This window comes from Zeus faber, assembly GCF_960531495.2.
Source record: "Zeus faber genome assembly, chromosome: 22".
NCBI lineage: Eukaryota > Metazoa > Chordata > Actinopteri > Zeiformes > Zeidae > Zeus > Zeus faber.
The window spans coordinates 5487042-5506481 of NC_137209.1; the positions used below are offsets into that span (position 1 = coordinate 5487042).

General features: G+C 44.5%; 2 protein-coding genes across 2 annotated transcripts in view; both read right to left on the reverse strand.

Moving 5' to 3' along the window:
* The window catches only part of poln (polymerase (DNA directed) nu), a gene marked incomplete at both ends in the record, with an annotated part of 76157 nt that extends 73413 nt beyond the window's left edge, over positions 1-2744 (reverse strand). Inside the window, 2 exons of the mRNA XM_080023139.1 lie at positions 1974-2168; positions 2665-2744. Of these exons, the coding sequence (XP_079879265.1) occupies positions 1974-2168; positions 2665-2744 (275 nt within the window). The remainder of the gene's footprint in view (positions 1-1973; positions 2169-2664) is intronic.
* Positions 2745-3853: 1109 nt separating this feature from the next.
* Positions 3854-7972, reverse strand: haus3 (HAUS augmin-like complex, subunit 3; the record flags this gene model as incomplete). The annotated part of the gene is made up of 5 exons (XM_080022943.1): positions 3854-4476; positions 5783-6071; positions 6244-6476; positions 6628-6834; positions 6962-7972. The coding sequence occupies 5 exons, from the start codon at positions 7970-7972 to the stop codon at positions 4249-4251; spliced, it is 1968 nt and encodes a 655-aa protein (XP_079879069.1). The 3' UTR covers positions 3854-4248.
* Between the last annotated feature and the right edge of the window lie 11468 nt (positions 7973-19440).

Here is a 19440-nt window from a genome sequence, read left to right on the forward strand (position 1 = left end):
CAGCAGCCAATTCACTAAACAACTTACTCACAACCTGTCTCCTCCAGCCCTAGGCTCATCGTTCCCTGGTTTCACCCCCCTCGCTGAACGTGAGGTATCTAAACTACTAACATGTAGCCGTCCTACTACCTGTCCGCTAGATCCGATCCCATCTAACCTCCTTCAAGCCATATCACCGACTATCACCCCGGCAATCACACATATGATTAACTCTTCCCTAACTTCCGGCACTTTCCCCTCCGCTTTCAAAGTGGCTCGGGTCGCACCACTGCTCAAAAAACCCTCACTCGATCCCAATCAAGTCGAAAACTATCGGCCGGTCTCACTCCTCCCATTCCTTTCCAAAACCATAGAGAGGGTGCTCTCTAGACGGGTTACAGAGTACCTGTCAAGAAATAACCTTCTTGATACACTTCAATCTGGCTTCAAAAGTGGTCACTCCACCGAAACAGCCCTGTTGTCTGTGACAGAGGCCTTAAAAACTGCTAGAGCTGCTGCCAAATCCTCCGTTCTCATTCTTCTAGACTTATCAGCTGCTTTTGACACTGTCAATCACAGCTTAGTCCTGTCCATACTCTCAAGTATTGGCATAACGGGCAATGCACTTTCCTGGTTCGAATCTTACCTTACTGGGCGCTCGTTCAGTTCGACATGGCAAGGCCAGCTGTCTGTGCCTCACAACCTCACCACTGGGGTGCCCCAAGGCTCGGTGCTAGGACCCCTCCTCTTTGCCATATACACCACCTTACTGGGCCCGATCATCCGCTCACATGGCTTTTCATATCACTGCTATGCGGATGATACTCAACTCTATCTGTCCTTCCCACCCAACGACCCCACTGTCTCGACACGGATCTCGGATTGTCTCGCTGACATATCCACATGGATGAAGGATTATCATCTTCAACTAAATCTGGCGAAAACAGAACTGCTGGTCTTCCCGGCCAAACAAGGTATTTATCACAACATTGATATTAAAATCGACTCTCTATCTCTTGTTCCTACCAAGGCTGCAAGGAATCTTGGTGTCATTATTGATGACCAACTGACATTCTCGGACCATGTTGCCGCCGTCTCCCGGTCCTGCCGCTTCGCACTATTCAACATCCGAAAAGCCAGGCCATACCTGACCCAATATGCCACTCAACCGCTGGTACAAACCTTGGTGATGTCCCGTCTCGACTACTGCAACGTCCTCTTAACAGGCTTGCCGGCCTGTGCGGTGAAGCCACTACAGATGATACAGAATGCGGCGGCGCGACTGGTGTTCAACCAGCCAAAGAGGGCACATGTCACTCCGCTGCTCATCGAGCTCCACTGGTTACCTGTAGCCGCTCGCATCAAGTTCAAGTCTCTTATGCTGGCCTACAGAGTGATTGCTGGGAATGCTCCCACCTACTTAAATGCTCTTGTAAGAGCACATGTTGCCCCCCGGGTGCTGCGCTCGTCAAATGAGCGTCGCCTGGCTCTGCCGGCCATACAGCCACGGCAATCCAGGCTATTCTCATTTGTATTTCCACGTTGGTGGAACGAGCTGCCAAAAATGACCAGAGCGGGGACCTCCCTCTCTGTCTTTAAGAAGCACCTGAAGACCCAGCTCTTCAGTGAGTACCTCCTCTCCTAACCTACAATTACTTAGCACTACCTAGCAGTATTTATTGTTACACTGTCTCTGTCGCAATGTAGCTTGAATGTTATTCTCCCTTGTAAGTCGCTTTGGATAAAAGCGTCTGCTAAATGACTAAATGTAAATAAAAATAGGTCCTCATCGGGTGGATGCAATTCATGTCAATGCCAACGTTTCATCAACTACTCACGTTTCCCAGGGGTTACTGTGTTGAGCTGGTATGTAGGGTGCATGTAAGGAAGGACGGTTCCCATCACTCAGCATGTCAGTGGATGGCGACTGTGATTCAGGCAGACTTGGGCAGACACCGCTCTGGGAAAACGACAGCGCTTGGCTTGACTGGTACCAAGGGCAGTGAGTGTTCTCTCTCTGGGAATAAGTCTGGGTGCCCTGGCTGTAGTCTTGGGCAGAAGAGCTTTGCTTCTTGTTGGAGGATTCCCACGGGGAGTGGGAAGAGGCCTGCGATGATGAGTAGTCTTGTGCCTGGGAGAAGTTCCTCTGATTGTAAGAGGAAATGGAGGCCTGGGTCCCAGACCAGGCTCTAAACAACAGCAGAAACCTTTGTTATACTTGTGACTGTTTTATACACTTGGAGTAGTGAGTGCTTGATGCTAGACCATGGAGTTTAAAGGAAAGCAAGCTCATATTTTGGTGCTGATTGTATCTGATTGGTCCATTGCCTTGGGCAGTCATATTTGGAAGTGAAAAACAGAGCAGAGCTGTACTGCACTCATGTTAGGTCACTCTTGCAAGTATAAGCTTTCCTGAATTTGAAAAAAAAAATAGTTGTGTAAAAACTAATTGTAAAATCAGTTTGGCATCATTGAAATAACTGCCATTATCACATTTATATACTCTTCCTGAATAGCTGCTAAATTGAGACAAACCTGGCACATGAAACCAGTTTTCAGTAGTATAAACACAATAATCTTGTGCAGTGTTCCTGAATGGTACTATCAGCAGCAAACAACTTGAAATAATTAACACAAAGACTGTCGATGGATATCTACAAGCAGCATCTACAAGGTCTGACTCACCGATCTGTGTCCCTGTCTTGTTCCCTTTTCTGCGCTCTGCTCCAGCTCCACTGGTTCTCCATGTCTGTGCCATAACTCATGTCCACTACCAGAGGAAACAGCTAAGCTAACCCTAAACTCTCTGAATAGGACTTTGCAACATCTTCGCTGACGGTTAAGTCTTTGTAGGCTGAAGAACAATGCAGAATTTGGTTGACCTTACACATTAGTAAAATAGGACTCATTTAAAGACAATAAAGGTCACAGAACCATACACGCTTATTGCAATATGGTACCAACACCCAAATCAACCACCAATCACAGCAACAAGAGGTTAATGGGTTTGCTTGATACAGCGTGAAACCATCCAGCAGTCCTACAGAAGTATTAGCTACCAGTTCAAGATAAACTACAAATTTAAAGATAAATCTTGCAACTAGTTGCATTAATGCACAAGCCACAATTTTCTTCTGCTTCAATTGATGCTACCACTTGATTCCAAGTACCCTGTTTAAACAAATGAACTCACATTGCCTGTTGCTGTCGTTTCTGTCTGCATTCAGACTCTCGGCCCGCAGAGCAGCCAGGACTCTCAGGGCAGACTCGGACAGAGGACCAGAACACCACTTGCTTTTGGGGACTTCATACATCTCCATCTCCTCTTTCCTTCTATGCCTGCCTGAAGAGCTCGCACTGCTTCTCCGCCACCTCTTCAGCTAAACATCAAGTCTGTCTCTGTTAGCCTAGACGGGACACATGAGACGGCTCCATTGGTCTACACATCTTCACCATTGTACAAAGACAGACAGTTCTTCCTAATGAACAGCCGTTGTATTCAGCTTGGGTTGGTGGGTTGATATTTGATGTACATCATCCTCATCATTAAAGATGAGGATGATGTGGGATATATATATATATGGGGGTGAACAGATAATAGTATCAATACAGTATCAGAATAATCTCCAAAAATATATCATGGATCATATGCCCAGTCTTAGGTCCCATTAAAGCATTTTTAACAGTTCAGTAAAGCAAGAGATTGAAGTGAAAGTGTTATTGCTGGCACCCAACTCATGGATTAAGAAACAGTCCCAATTTAAGATACACATTTTCCTCCATCATACTGGGTTGAGCCTGACTGGCAAGTAAAAAAAACAAAACACTTTTATTTGCACATTGCCCAACATACACAACAAAAAAAAGACTGGATTTGAAAGAGGAAAAAAATTACAGAAATGTTTACTATATTTTATAGATGACTTATGACATAGCTACAAAATAAGTTTAGATACATTTTACAACATAAAAAAGCAAGACAGCAAGATGATACCAGCAAGAAAAATGTGTTGGTATTCAAAAAAAAATATATATATATATATGATAACATTCTGATACAACAGTCAACAATAGGTGTCCAATTGATCCAAACGAGTTTGAAAGGATTCAGGCCCAATGTCAGTGGGCGGTTCCACTCACGAGGCTGCAGACCATAGGAAGACTTAAAAAAAAAATAATAATAATCATTTGAGTAGATGGTGGATGCAGATTAACTATCTTTCTTTAATTTATTTGACCACAGCCAATCTTCTGTTCTGGCAGTACTTGTTACTTCCGTCCCGCCTTGGCACACATTTTACGCTCCAGGTCCTCCACCACCCTCTGCAGGAGCCGTGGGTCCAGGTGGAAGTACACGTATAGGTCCCTCTCCCGCCTGAAGGTGGGGTCACGCTCCAACTGGGAGCGTTTACCCTTGACCTCCCCCATGACGTCCTGTAATAGGTTCTGCAGGTTCTGCAGCTTGGACTCCATATCTGCCAGTGTTGCAGTTAGCTCCTACAGGAGTTGTGAGAGACAGAGAGATACAATGAAAAAAATATAAAAGGTATTACATAGAAAGGTTTATTGCTTCATGTAGAAAAGTCACAATGCTGTGCTTTATCCCAAAACATATAATTGTGCTTCAACCTCAACTAAAATTAAAACTTTAGGTCACCAAAAAATTTATTCATATATGCCAAATTTGGATGAACGGTCTCTTCACAAGACAATTCACTCAAACATAGGTGAATTGTGTAGGGAGAAAGAAAATGAATTTTCAATCAGGAAGGGTAAATATAAAACATAAATATGAGGAAACATTCCATCCATGTTACGTTCAAATGAAGAATTCCATCAAACATAATAAAAACATGCATGTAAAATTGTAAAATGTAAAAAGTATGAAAATCATTTGAAATTCACTTGAAAAACATTCATAGTGCAGTGTTTTTACACCCAAAAGCCACGCCCTCATTCACCATCCATCCACCAAAATGTGCATTAAAATAGCTTCACCCCTGTGATACCAGCTTCCCTCAGCAAGAGTGACTTATGAAAAGAAGAAATTATGAAATCAACTCACGTTCTGTGTTGCATTTCAAATTTACTGTAGTCACACAGTCCATTGTGAAGGTGGTGTTCACACTTTTCCATATTATTCAAAACTCTTGTTTTCAAAATACTAAGTCTACTTAGACCTATTGGATTTCTGCACAACTGTGAGACATTGTTGCTGAGCAGCCATTACGTTCTGCACAATTGCTACCAGCTGAACTATATTTGTATTGAAATAGATCTTACACTAATTAGTCATTGCACACAATACCAATGCTGTGCTTTTATAAGTATTAAAATCAGTTTTCAACTGCTGTGTTAAGCTGGCATGACCTCGTTTTAAGAACCTCCCACAACATCATATATGCTGAAATTTTGTAGCCATCACTGACACTACAGGATGTAGTCTTTTCCATGACAATTCAATAGATAATATATAACATTAAAATTAAACAAAAAGTAACCACCAACATTAAAGGAGAAAAAAAAAAAGCTATTTCATGAATTCTTCTGTCGTTTTTAATCTATGTACAGTGGAATGCCGAGGTTTGGGTACCTCAGCTTAAAATGCACGTTACATTGAATATCTACGTAAACAGAAGCTGACCTGAACTCTAAACAGGACACCAGCAAGCATTGCATCACATTCTTTCATCTGATACTGACATGGATCATGTATTCACCAGAAATGGATGTTGAAGTTGTTTGCAAAAGAAAATGTGGAATCGTGTAAAAAACAATGAAAGAGGGAATGAGAGAGACCCACCTGTGCATTGAGGCAGAGCAGTGACTGGTCGCTGACAGGACATACCTGAGGCTCCAGCACCAGCTGCTGGAGCTTCGTGTACATTGCCTGGTGGAGAGCCTCGCAGTCGCCATGGAGACGAGCCCCCGTGTAGCCCTGCTGGCGTGCCGCCCCGGACAGCGCCTCACGCGTCAACTGGAGGTCACTTGCAAGGTCGTGGGCGGCCTGGTCCACAGCCTCGTAGGTCCGGAAAGGCTCTGCGGCACTGTGATCTGAGCTGCATTTAGAAGACTCCAGGATCTGGAGCAGTCTGACAAGAAAAGGGGAGTTTGCTTGTACTTTGCTAAGCAGTTTCTGTTGTGGCCTAAAATCTCACACACACACACACACACACACACACACACACACACACACACACACACACACACACACACACACACACACACACACACACACACACACACACACACACACACACACACCTGCTAAAGGTTGCATCCTTGCAGCTGATGATGGGGGCGGGCCTGCAGTTGATTGACAGATCTGGCTGGGCGAGGGAATCCATGCGCAGAGCTGCAAATCGACCTTCCTCTTCCAGTTTGTGGCGCAACTCTCCCAGCTGCTTCAGCACCTGGTTCCACCTCCGCAGCTCCAACTGCAGGGCCAGGAGGAGCAGGTCAAAGGACGCCTTCTGACCGAGCAGGTAGTCACGCACCTGGGTGGAGACAATTTGCGTTACACAAAATCCTTGTTTTTGGCAATCAGGCTATACTTACTAGAAAATTTGTTTAAGCATCCAGTTCTATCGTATAATTTTGCTTTATATTATAATATAACATTAAAACATGAGCAATGTTGGGACTAACCTGGTCCTGTCTAGAGGTGTAGTAGTCCTGTCTAGCGAGCTGCAGATCAAGGTCTCCCCTGACCACAGGTACATTGAGCATCCTTGAGGCCTCCCTGAGGGCAGTAGGAACAGGGCCGTGCAACAAAGCCTCCAACTCAGCCTCCACGGCCTGCAGCTCCTTCCTCATCATTGACTCACGCGCTTTGAGAGAGGAGGAGGAAATACTCTGGCAGGGTGAAGAAATGGGGTAAAAGTAGAAGTCAAGTTAGGAAACAAGATAAAACATACTGTTTGAGGTCTGGAAAAAGTTGGTTTAGTTTTATAAATTTTAGTTTATGAACAACTGTGCGTACCTTAGCATGGGAGCTCTTCTCCAGCAGCCAGTCCAGACCAGCTTTGATGCTCTTCTCTTCTGCTGCTGCCTTCAACACCTGATGCTGGGCCACAATATGGGCCCACTGCAGCCTGGCCATCTCTGTCCTCTGTTGTTCCACCCCACGACCTTCTCCCTCTTTTTTCTCCTCTTCCTCCCCCCCTTCGCAGGTGCTGAGGTCCAGTAGCTGGAAGCGTTCTGAAAAGGAGCTCTGGACTATGCTTGAGATTCCCTGGAAGAACATCTTCTGGGTGAAGGCAGTCAGCGTTTTGGTGTTGAGCTCCTCTTGGTGCAGGTAGGACTCCAGGGGCAGCTGAGAGAGAAGCAGTGAGGGTCTTTTGGGACCAGGGGGGTTCACTGGGGTCACGGATTCCCCCTTTCCTACTTCCTTGAGTTTAGCATCCGGATCACTTGGCAGGTAGGCGGCTAGCTTGCTCACCTCATCAGTCAAGTTATTTAAGAAAGAGTTTGTGTCAGCGTTCTCAGCTCCAACGGCAGCATTGGCATCCTTCAGCCGACAGAAAGCACTCTCCTGCTCCGCAGAGAGTCGCAGGCTTGCATCAGCTCTGGCAATCGCCAAAACCTGTAGCTTGTTGTAACGCTTTTTCTTGAGCTCCCTCTCGGTGCACAGCGCCTGAAGCTCTGCCTCCAAATCTTCAACGCAGACGTCCCCTTCAACTGCAAATGCGGAAGATGAGGATCCCAGGATGTTTATATTGCTCTCATCTGAAGGTCCAATGGTCTTGAGGACTTTGCTGAGGGCAGCTTCATCCAGAATTGGTTTTCCCGACTTCTGAAGCTCCCGAAAGGTGCGGGCCTCCTCCGGAGTGAGGACGTTGTTGTGATTGAGGGTTTTGCAGACGAAGCGCAAGAAGTGCAGGTTTTCCGGGGCGCAGTCAAACAGCCAGTCAAACTCTGAGCCTTTCAGCGATGACACACCCGGGTAGCCCAGGCGACTGAGAGCCTCCACAAACTGACCCCCGTCTAACATTGTGAACCAGCACCCTGTGTCCCGTTAGCTACTGCGACAGTCAATCATAAGCGGGTGGGGTCGAGGCAGTGGATGTTTAGCCGGAGGCAATGAAAGTACAGCGCAAGAACGGAACATATAAGAGTTACTCCCAACAACAACAAAAATCTGTACTTAAACAACAGAGATGTGAGAATTTAAATCAAGATCAGTATTTTTGCACCACTATGCTGCCGCACAGTAGTGCAGTGGGAGCTTGCTGTGTTTAGTTATACGTTTTTGGTATTTAACAGGAAGGGTGGTGTAGCATGATATTATTTCCAATTTCAAAGTGTGCTGAAGCAGAGGTTGGGAAAACACTGATCTAGACCATCATCTCGAATATCTCTTTTTAACATAGCATCACTGACATGAGAGGGAGAGAGAGCCACTTCCCAGAGTCAACTGAAACAACTTGATTTATGAAAAAAGGTACTTCCATCTATCCCGGCAACAATAAAATAAATAATAAACCTCAATCTATTTATTATTATAGTACTGTGAGTATTGCAAAATATGTGTAATATATAAATAATATGTAACCTTGTGTTGGGCCTGTTTCTGTGATCCAGTTGTTGCATTTAATTGTAGATTCGGTCAGGACTTTTGAGTTTACATACCTTTTTGGCACGCAATATCACTTTATTGATGAATTGTTTTACGACGTGAATCCGACTTTTAACGCACAGCTATTGAGTGACACTATTGACAAGGTCCACCAGCGACTGACGGTTACAAAGCGCTGAAGAAGCTAACCTGGACCTACAGCCTGCTCGCTAGGTGACGGCGCTAGCTATCTAGCTAATACAGCTGTTAGCATGCCTTCGAATCACAAACGTATGCTTCGTAACGGCGACATTGGTAGTGAGGTAGAAGACAATGCCTTTAATACTTGACTTTACTAATAATATTCATATTAACACTGCCACTCGCATGTATTTAGTGTGACCTCACCGACTGAGAAGCTCGGTCCGTCGCTGGGAGACCTCGTCGGATCCGGTTGACATGCGCGCGCGCTCCCAACCGAATGAACGTACGTCATCACGCCGGCCGGCGTCACGTCTGACGTCACCGCGTTGCGCGTTCTCAACCAATCAGCGACGGCAATTACGGCTCTTTGGAGGGGACATGAAACACAGCGACACCTGGTGGCAAGGCAGCGGGTGCAGCAGCCACTGAATGACTGCAGTCGGAGATTCAAGATTTCGAGATTCAAGATTCAAGATTTTTTAATTCGTCACATACACATACATACTTTCATACACATATGCAGTGAAATGTAATGCAACGCACCCGGTGATAGCACGCAATACGTCCTAGGAAAAAAATAAAGGTAAAAAATTCCTTTCGAATAGACCGACTAACTGACTCCTAAAACGTAATACAGTAAGTTGAATACTTATAGAATAAGATAAAAAATATATAGAATAAAATACAATAAAAATAAAATGGAATAGATAGAGGGAATATGCCTATGTATATACAGATATGTGCATTTAAAGTGGCATATGAACGCGAATAGAGTGAGGTAGTGTTTGGGATAATACAGCACAGTATACAACAGTACGGCGCAGCAATACGGCATCACGAACAACCCTGAACAGTGACACAGTATGCGGTACAGTATGCTACATACAGTACAGTAGGTAGCGGAGCCTGTGTGTTTGGACCCCTGGTGAGCTCAGCATTGACAGTTCTAATGGCTTGCGGGAAAAAACTCCGTCTCGGTCTCTGGCACAAAACGGCTCAATGGATAATAAATGAATACATATATTATAATCCATATCGATATGCTTCAATGATGGATTTGAATTCCTTTTCTAATGAGTACATTTTGAGTTATTTGTTTCAATAAAATCAAACAGCATGAAGGCAGTATAAGAATAAGATATTGACGAGGGTTTGTGGCAAGATCTACCACCAGACTGTTCGCTAACCTGGGAGTCGGAGGCCAGAACCAGCGCTCAGCCATCAAAGCTGCATCAGAGGCAGCCGAAAGGAGCAGCCAGTGGCTTTTTATGAGGAGGAAAGACCCCTGTTGGGCCCCAAAGTAGCAAACCAGTAGGTATGCGGTCAGCTTTGGCTTGACTCAGGGAGTAGGACGCCCCTGCCATGCATAGTCCCTCGAGAAGTCTGCCATCAATATGACTTTCTTTCTCGTGACGAGTCTGGTCTCACGCAAGCTCAGGTCCGATCAGCCTGTAGCTGGCCACCTTGGGGAGCGTGTATAGTGTAGAGGCCGAAACATCCCAAGATCCAAGGATACACAACTGATGATGCGTATCCAGCTCCCACCATTCACCACCATTCATCACCAAGACGACAAGATGACATCAAGACTTTCAACCATTCATCACGACACTCTTAGGTATGTGCTTGCACAAAGGAATTTACATCTTATCCTGTGTTTGATAAACTGAAGCTTCTAGAGTAGTACAATACCTTATACGCATTTTTCCTTCTCGGTTTACATTTCTTCTATCTTTAAATTCATTTATTTATTCTTTAGCTCTTCCTTGACTTGCACTATTTTCCACCTGGATTTCCATTTCCCAGAAACGAACAAAATATTATCTTTAAGTGCCAAGTTCCAGCAGCAACTAGCGCTAGCCAAGCCAAAGTCCACATTCCAAAATCCGAAAAACAGTTCAGGCGAGGGTCAAAGCCAGGAAATAGTAAGGATATCACAGTTCGAACAATCCGAAATTCCTAATCCAAAATCAGGTAGAGTTGGGAGACAAACACAGAATTAACACACACACAAAGACGTCACGGGAGCCAGAAGTGGTAGCTCTCACTGGAACTGGATATCTGGCAGTAAATGAGGGAGGAAAGAGAGGAATGCAACCAGGAGGGTGCTGGGGTGCACTCGAAGCAGGTGTGTGCATTTGTGCGTGTGTGATGGAACCGCTTGTATGCGTTTGTGTGTGTGTGTGGGGGGGGGGGATTTATTTTAGGCCACAACAGAAACTGCTTAGCAAAGTACAAGCAAACTCCTCTTTTCTTGTCAGACTGCTCCAGATCCTGGAGTCTTCTAAATGCAGCTCAGATCACAGTGCCGCAGAGCCTTTCCGGACCTACGAGGCTGTGGACCAGGCCGCCCACGACATTGCAAGTGACCTCGACGTGTGAGGCGCTGTCCGCTGCCCTCCACCAGCAGGGCTACACAGGGGCTCGTCCCCATGGCGACTGCGAGGCGCTCCACCAGGCAATGTACACGAAGCTCCAGCAGCTGGTGCTGGAGCCTCAGGTATGTCCTGTCAGCGACCAGTCACTGCTCTGCCTCAATGCACAGGTGGGTCTCTCTCATTCCCACTTTCATTGTTTTTTGCACGATTCCACATTTTCTTTTGCAAACAACTTCAACATCCATTTGTGGTGAATACATGATCCATGTCAGTATCAGATGAAAGAATGTGATGCAAAGCTTGCTGGTGTCCTGTTTAGAGTTCAGGTCAGCTTCTGTTTATGTAGATATTCAATGTAACGTACATTTTAAGCTGAGGTACCCAAACCTCGGCATTCCACTGTACATAGATTAAAAACGACAGAAGAATTCATGCAATACCTTTTTATTTTTCCTTTAATGTTGGTGGTTACTTTTTGTTTGATGTGTGTGTAAGATGTCCACCGGTGATTGTACATGACTTATCCCCATTGGTACTGGTGTAGAAGGTCGGTATTATGTCCCAGCGCCTCCAAGCAGCGGAAAGGGCCACGAAGCCCCCCGAAATCTGCAGCCCTGTAGACACCCTACGGCTGCAAGAAAGCCCCGAGCGCCCTGCCCTGCGGCCACAGAAGACCCTCCATCCCGCCGATGCCAGCAGGCCGCCAGATATACAGGCCCTCCACCACCCCCAGCACCCGGGGCGGCTGCCGCAGAGAAGCCCCGCCGCAGAAGCAAAAGGCCAAGAGCCGCCCCCACAGTAGCAGCAACAGCGGCAACAACAGCAATAATAGCAGCAACAACAGGAACAAGAGCAGCAGCAGCAACAGCGGCAACCGCGGCATCAGACAGAAACAACAGCAACAACAGAAACAGCAGCAACGGAAGCAGACAACAGAAACAACAATAGAAACAGTAGCAGAAAATGTCTGTGCAATCACAGGAACTGATAGGCCCACGGCCTCCCAGCACCACTAGAGGCCACTCTTGACCCATCCACGGCTCCTCCCTTAGGCCAATTTCACACACCTCGGATCAATTACCATCATCACCCACATAGTATTTATTCTCCACCTCCCCAGTCACTCATCGCCAGACCATCAACTAGCTTACCCAAGTTGTACTGCTACTGGCCTAGTTCCTAGTTTATGTCTCCTTGTTTCATCTTTCTCTTACGTGCTTGTCTCCTCCAAGTCTGTCCTTCCCTCTCCATCCAGCCCGGTTAACCTGCTTGTCTCCTCTCATCGATCAAGTCTGTCCGTCCCTCTCCATCCAGCCCAGTTCCCGGTCTCTCCACCCGGATCCTGGACCCCTCCTTCCCAGTCATCATCATCCCTGCCCTGCCCTGCTCCATCCCTACCTGACCGGGTCCCCCCGGCCATCTCCACCGTGTGGTCTAATAAACATTCTTCGTCTGCCTCCCGTCCCTCTCTCTGAAAACACACCCTTCTAATGATCCTCTCACTGTAATATCACAACAGAAACAACAACAGCAGCAGCAGCAGCAGCAGCAACAAAAACACCAGCAGGAACAACAGAAAACAACAACAACAGCAACAACCACAACAACAGCAGTAGCAACAGTAGCAGCAAAAGGAGTAGAAACAACAGTAGCAGCAGCAGCAACTACAGCAGCAGCAAAACATGCAGTAACAACAGAAACAGCAGCAACAGAAACCGCAGCACCAACAGAAACAACAGCAGAAACAACAACAACAAAAGAAACAGCAGCAACAGCAGCAACAACAGAAACAGCAGCAGAAAATGTCTGTGCAATCATAAGAACAGTCAGTGCAGAATAAACAGATCTCACAGCATGCAGAGCACACACATACACACACACACACACACACACACACACACACACACACACACACACACACAGAAGTCAGTGATAGACTGCAGTGAACAGCAAGGTTTTTAACCTGCTTTTAAAAGTGTTCAGTGTGGGGGCCTCTCTCAGGACCTCCGGCAGGGTGTTCCATTTAATTGGGGCATAGATACAGAAGGCAGCCTCCCCTGCTTTAGAGTTGGTATGAGGGAAATCTGTATACTAGTATAATTTATATACTTAGGTACAAGGCCATTTATAGCTTTATATACAAGTAGCAGAATCTTTAAATCAATTCTAGTTTTAGCTCGGGAGTAGTAGGTACCAATGTCGAGATCTAAGAACTCTCGCCTGATCTAAGAAGAGGTGTGATGTGTTAAAACTTTTTTGTCCCAGTGAGAACACGTTGAATGGGCCATAATAGTCCTCCAATCTACTCGTTATGAATGCATGGATTAATTTTTCAGAGTCTGATTTTGAAGGGAAGCCTCTTCATTTTGAATTTTTTTTGTAGATGGTAGAAAGCTGATTTTGTGATGTGATTGATATGGCTCTTAAAATTTAGATCGCCCTCCATGATTACACCCAGATTTTTGGCTTCATTCTTGCTCTCCAGGGACAGAGAACCGAGATGAGCTGTAATTTTCTGTCTTTGAGCACAAAAGATGTATTTTAGAGTATTTCTGTTTTGTCTTTGTTCAGTTGTAAAAAGTTCTGTTCAAGTTCAAGTTCAAGTTCAAGTTCAAGAGATTATTTGTCACATACATATGACATCCATGCATCAATATCATCAATACACTGAGTGAGGGAGTGTATTGGGAGTAGGTCTTCAGGAGATGGGGATATGTACAGTTGTGAATCATCTGCATAGTTATGGTAATTTCTTCTATGTTTCTTCACAATATGTGCAAAGATAAGATAAACCTTTATTACTCCCACAACGGGGAAATTTACATTGTTACAGCAGCAAAAAGTGACAGCAGAAAATAGAGAGCATATAAGGGTTAGCACCATAAACAATATAAAATACAGTATATAGAAAAACACCATAAATAAGAATCAGAGTACTAAGCGTATTGCACATATTTTGACACATTGCACATCAGGGATTGTACTTTTTCTATGTTGTGTGTGTGTGTGTGTGTGTGTGTGTGTGTGTGTGTGTGTGTGTGTGTGTGTGTGTGTGTGTGTGTGTGTGTGTGTGTGTGTGGTCTACTGACTGCGCTGTTGGTTATACAGTCTGACAGCTGCAGGAAGGAAAGACCTGCGATAGCGCTCCTTCCCACACTTTGGGTGAAGCAGCCTATCGCTGAAGGAGCTCTCCAGTACCATCAGAGTCTCATGCATGGGGTGGGATTAATTGTCCATCATGGAGACCCATGCACTGGGTCCAGGGGGCCCCCCAGGACAGAGCTGGCCTTCTTGATTAGGTTGTCAAGTCTCTCCAGTGGGAAAGAGTATAGAGGTTAAACAATAATGGTCCCAGAATCGAACCTTGGGGCACTCCACATATAATATCCACTTTGTTTGACACAAAATCGCCAAAGGACACGAAAAACTACCTGTCCTGTAGGTAGGTTTTGAACCAGTGTAGAACCGGGCCAGATAGGCCGACTCATTTTTGTAATCTCTCTCATAAAATCTGATGGTCAACAGTGTCGAAGGCAGCACTGAGATCCAGGAGCAGAAGAATAGACAGTTGTTTCGCATCAGTGTTTATGTGTAGATCGTTCAGAACTTTAATAAGTGCTGTTTCTGTACTATGGTGAGTTTGAAAGCCAGATTGATAGGTGTCTAAAAGGCGGTTTGAGGTTAGATAGTTGTTAAGCTGAAGGTAAACTGTATTTTGTAGTATCAAGTATCTGAGGAACGGCAGGTTGGAAATGGGCCTTAAGTTGGCAATAACTGTTGCATCGAGATCGCTTTTCTTCAGGAGTGGTTTAATTACAGCTGTTTTGAATGCTGCAGGGAATATACCTGATTGAAGAGAGTCATTTCAAATTTCTAATACCTCATGTGCTAGGCAGTTGAAAACTGTTTTAAAAAATGTGGTAGGGAGGGGGTCCAGGACACATGTGGAGGACCTGAGCTGACCAACAATATCATCCAGTCTTTTTATGTCTAAGGGAACGAAATGAGACATGGCAGCAGTCATATTGCTGGAGAACTGAAGGGTAGGTTCATTTCTGGATGTTGAGGCACTAATATTCGGTCTGATAGCTATAATTTTGTTACTGAAGAATGCAGCGAACTCCTCACATTTTTCAGTGGAGAGCATCTCTTACGGTGTTGTAGATGGTGGATTAATAAGTCGATCAGCAGTGAAGAAGAGCACTTTACGATTGTTGAGGTTTTCATTAATGATTCTAGAGAAGAAAGACTGTCTGGCCTGTTTCATTTCTATATTGTATTGATTGAGTCTATCCTTGTAAATTTCATGATGAATCTGAAGATTTGTCTTTCTCCATTTTTGTTCTGCCTGGCAACTCTCTCTAATCTGCCTATCATCCGCTCCATTTCTCCAGGGGGCTTTTTGTTTTTCCTTGTTTTTAGTTGTAACAGGTGCAATGTTATCAATGACATTTTGTATTTTGGAGTGGAAGTTGTTCACAGGATCCTCAGTTGATGATGCCATGAACAGCGGTATCTCATTTACAATGCTCTTAAAGGTTTCAATGGTATTATTGTTAATTATATATTTTTTAGTTGTTCGGGTACCCCTCTGTTGTACAGGAACAGCAGACACGTCAAAATGCAACAGTGATCTGAAATAGAAACATCTATGACATAGGGTACAGTGATATTTAGTCCTTTTGATATGACTAAGTCCAGACTTATTGTGAGTAGGTCCAGAAACATGCTGAGTGAGGTCAAATGCCATCTGGTCAGTGTTGAGCATCTGGGTTTATTTGATTGTCAACATGAATATTAAAATCACCTCAGATAATTACACAATCATAATCAGTGGAGACCGTGGACAGTAGCTCAGAGAATTCATCAAGAAAGCCACATTTTGGTGGCCGATAGACAGCGCTGATCAAAATCGGGGCTCTGCAGTTCTAGATATAGCAAGGTGTTCAAAAGACGTGAATTCTCCGAGGAGGATTTCCTCGCAGGTATAGATATCAGAGAAGACAGCAGCTATTCCACCCCCTCTCTGGTCAGCTCAAGTGGTTTGGATGGACTTGGAATTAGGAGGCGCTGTCTCAATGAGTGCGGCTGAGCCATTTCTATCCAGCCAGGTCTCTGTCAGTAGAGAGAAATCCAGGTTATAGGTACGAATAAGCCCATTAACTAAAAATGACTTGTTAGTTAGTGACCTGATGTTTAATAAAGCCACTTTTTTATTGTTCTGGGTACATGGCTTTGCGGGGTACTGAGAGTTTGAGTCCAAAACGGTTGTAAATTCTTTCGATTTCTGTATGTTTCAGAGAAGTTACGGGATTTCGGTCTATGGTTTATAAGTACAGGAATTTGTAAAGCAGAGTGACAGTCATAATTGTCAGTCGACTGGATCGGACTTACCAAACATCAGCAGTGAACCAATTATAGACCATAAATGTATTTATTCTATCTATCTGTCTGTTATTTATATATATTCTATCTATCTATCTATCTATCTATCTATCTATCTATCTATATACTGTATATGGATATATAGATAGATAGATAGATAGATTGGTTAGTTCGTGTGCGCTGTACCAGGACTGTTTCGGTGACAGAACGAGTCATTGAGTAGTATTTGAAAACAAAAGTTAGTATAGTGTAATAGTAGAGCAATACAAACAATAATGGTGTAGAATAAAAGTTTTGTTAAAAAAAAAAAAAAAAAAAAAAAGTGACGTCACATCCGATGCTCCCACGTTGCCCCCGGATGTTATAGCAGGAGAAGGCGAAATGAAACGTTCCGTTACCAACACCAAAATGGCGTATTTCTGTGGGTTTGAAAATTGTTGGAAACATTTGGGATAATGCAAGTACACAACTCAACAAAGTTTATAACAAAGTTCTATTCGGTTTTAGACATATTGTACCTTTAAAGCTTGTACTATAACTCTTTCATATGATTTGGGAAGAGTACGCTCATTCTACCGTTTAACAAGCCAGGGAAGGACCCGAGCGATGCTGGCAACTATGGACCAGTAGCATTAACCTCACACCTATGCAAATAGTTGGCATATTTAAGTAAAGAGGCTTAATAATAGTTCCGTACCAAAGTGGATTCTGGAAAGGACGATCTGCTGTTATCTGTTATCTACAATGATCTGCTGTTATTAAAGTTTGCAATGAAAGAATTAATGGTGATTGTATTTTTTGATATTGTAAAGGCTTATAGTTCTGTGCGGAGAGAAGGGCTGCTGATCGAAACCAATAGGGTGGGGATTAGAGGAAGGTTCTTTTTAATTGGGTGCTAGAATTTCTTTCAGACCAAAAGTTCAGGGTGAAGGTTGGATCGGAAATATCTGATGTACTGTATATGACTGGAACTTGTGTTTCAGATAATTCCTGGGATACCACAAAGTAGCGTTATTAGTCCAGGTCATTTTAATGATAATGATCAACGATATTTTTATGAATATCGAGAAAAGGACAGGATCAGCGCTTGGTGCCGACAATGGATCCATATGGCTTAGGGGACGAGATTCATCAAGATTAATAGACAAAATGAAGGAGATAATAATGAGAGCGGAACAGTGGTCCTACAATTGGGGATTCAAGCTCCCTCCAAGCAAATCCTGACGCACGTACTTCACAAGAAAGCGGGCGATGAAAAGCCAGAGTTTCAAGCTGTGAACCCATGGAGAAGGTCAATACATGAAAATAGCTGGGGATCTGGTTGGACGAAAGAAAGACGTGGAAAACTCACGTTGAAAAGTGGAGCCAAAATGCAAGACAGCGGTCAACCTGATGAGCGCTCTAACTGGACAAGACTGGGGAGCGGATAAGGAAGCACTCATGTATGTCTACAGGGCCTTAAGGAGATCCTCAATAGGTTACGAATGCTCTGCATACGGATCGGCGGCCGAGAACACCTCCACCCGCCGAGTGGAGTGGAGTGGTGTGAACCCCTCACAACGAGATCCCCAATGCTCGCTGAGCATTCGCAGTCCCAATATCTGGTCGCGTCGGGCTCGGTTCAAAATGACGCAGCGCGCTACAGCAAATGAGAGCAGACACGGCGTGAGGGGGAGGGGAGGAGTCGAGAAGGAGAGAGGGGAGCGCACGGGGCAGCAGCCAGAAAAAACACGGCGTACCTAATTTACTTTCCTTCCCTAGGTTTTTAAGTGATCTCTTATTTAAATTCTGTTTTCATTCTTTTTTTTCCTTTTGCGTTTTTTTTTTTAAACTGTGATGAAGAATCGAAATGAGAAAATAAATAATCCCGCCCCACGCATGGTGCCGTGTCATTCCCGGTGTGTCACTTCTTGTGTGTCTTTTCCGTGATAAAACCTAGTTTGGAGACTCATCTGGGATTCCTCCCCGTGAAAAGATCTTTTCGCGTGTGACCCCCTGTCGCCGATCAGTCCCGCAGTGTGAAACCCACGACGACTTTAAGATTCCCGATCTCGAGAGGGAAAGTTGTGTCGTGTGAACTGTACAGTGACCTGACAACTTTGAAAGTCGTGTAGTAATGCCCCTGCGGCATTACTGGATCCGTTTACGGCAGTGTGGCAATGAGAATCCAGCCAACGGTGTGCTTCAGGAACGCTGGCAGTATAGTAGATTTAAGGGTAATGGATTTGGATGGATGGTTGAAAGCAGAAGAATATGGACTGGAAGACATTCATTTAATTACCTCTACCCCTATAAGTATTATTCCCCCCGAAATCTGACATAGATCTCAACATAATGGAACTAAAGAAGGAAAACGAGAGAGGATTTATAGCAGGACAATATATAATAAATACATACTATAGTTATTGAGACATTCATACAGACAGTTCTAAAGATGACCACAGCAAAGTAGGCATAGGAATACACGTGCCAAAAACGAAAACCATCTACAAGTTTTTACAGCTGCAATGATGGCAGTCATATTAGGTCTGCAGCCGGGCGAAGAAGTTAAGACGGACGGAGTGGTATTCTGCTGCGCTCCTCAGCAGTAAATCTATGGAATCAATAAGAGATGATCTAGTGCTAGAAATTGACCAGGGCCTTTTTAGACGTCACACAACAGGAGAGGATATATTCGATTTTGTTGGATGCCTGCCCAAGTGGGCATTAAAGGCAACGACAGAGCAGACAAAATTGCCGACAGTGCTATAAATAGGAAAGATATTTAGGATATTCATTTTGGTGAAGGTGAAGGAAAAGCAATTATTAAAAAGTGGGACGAGGACATTGCAGGAAAGATGGGATGGGGCCGCGCGGCGCAGAAATCCATAAATGGGGAAATCCAAAGAAAAGGGGGTTAGGCAGGGAAATAGAAGGGAGGAAGTCGGTTTCAACTCG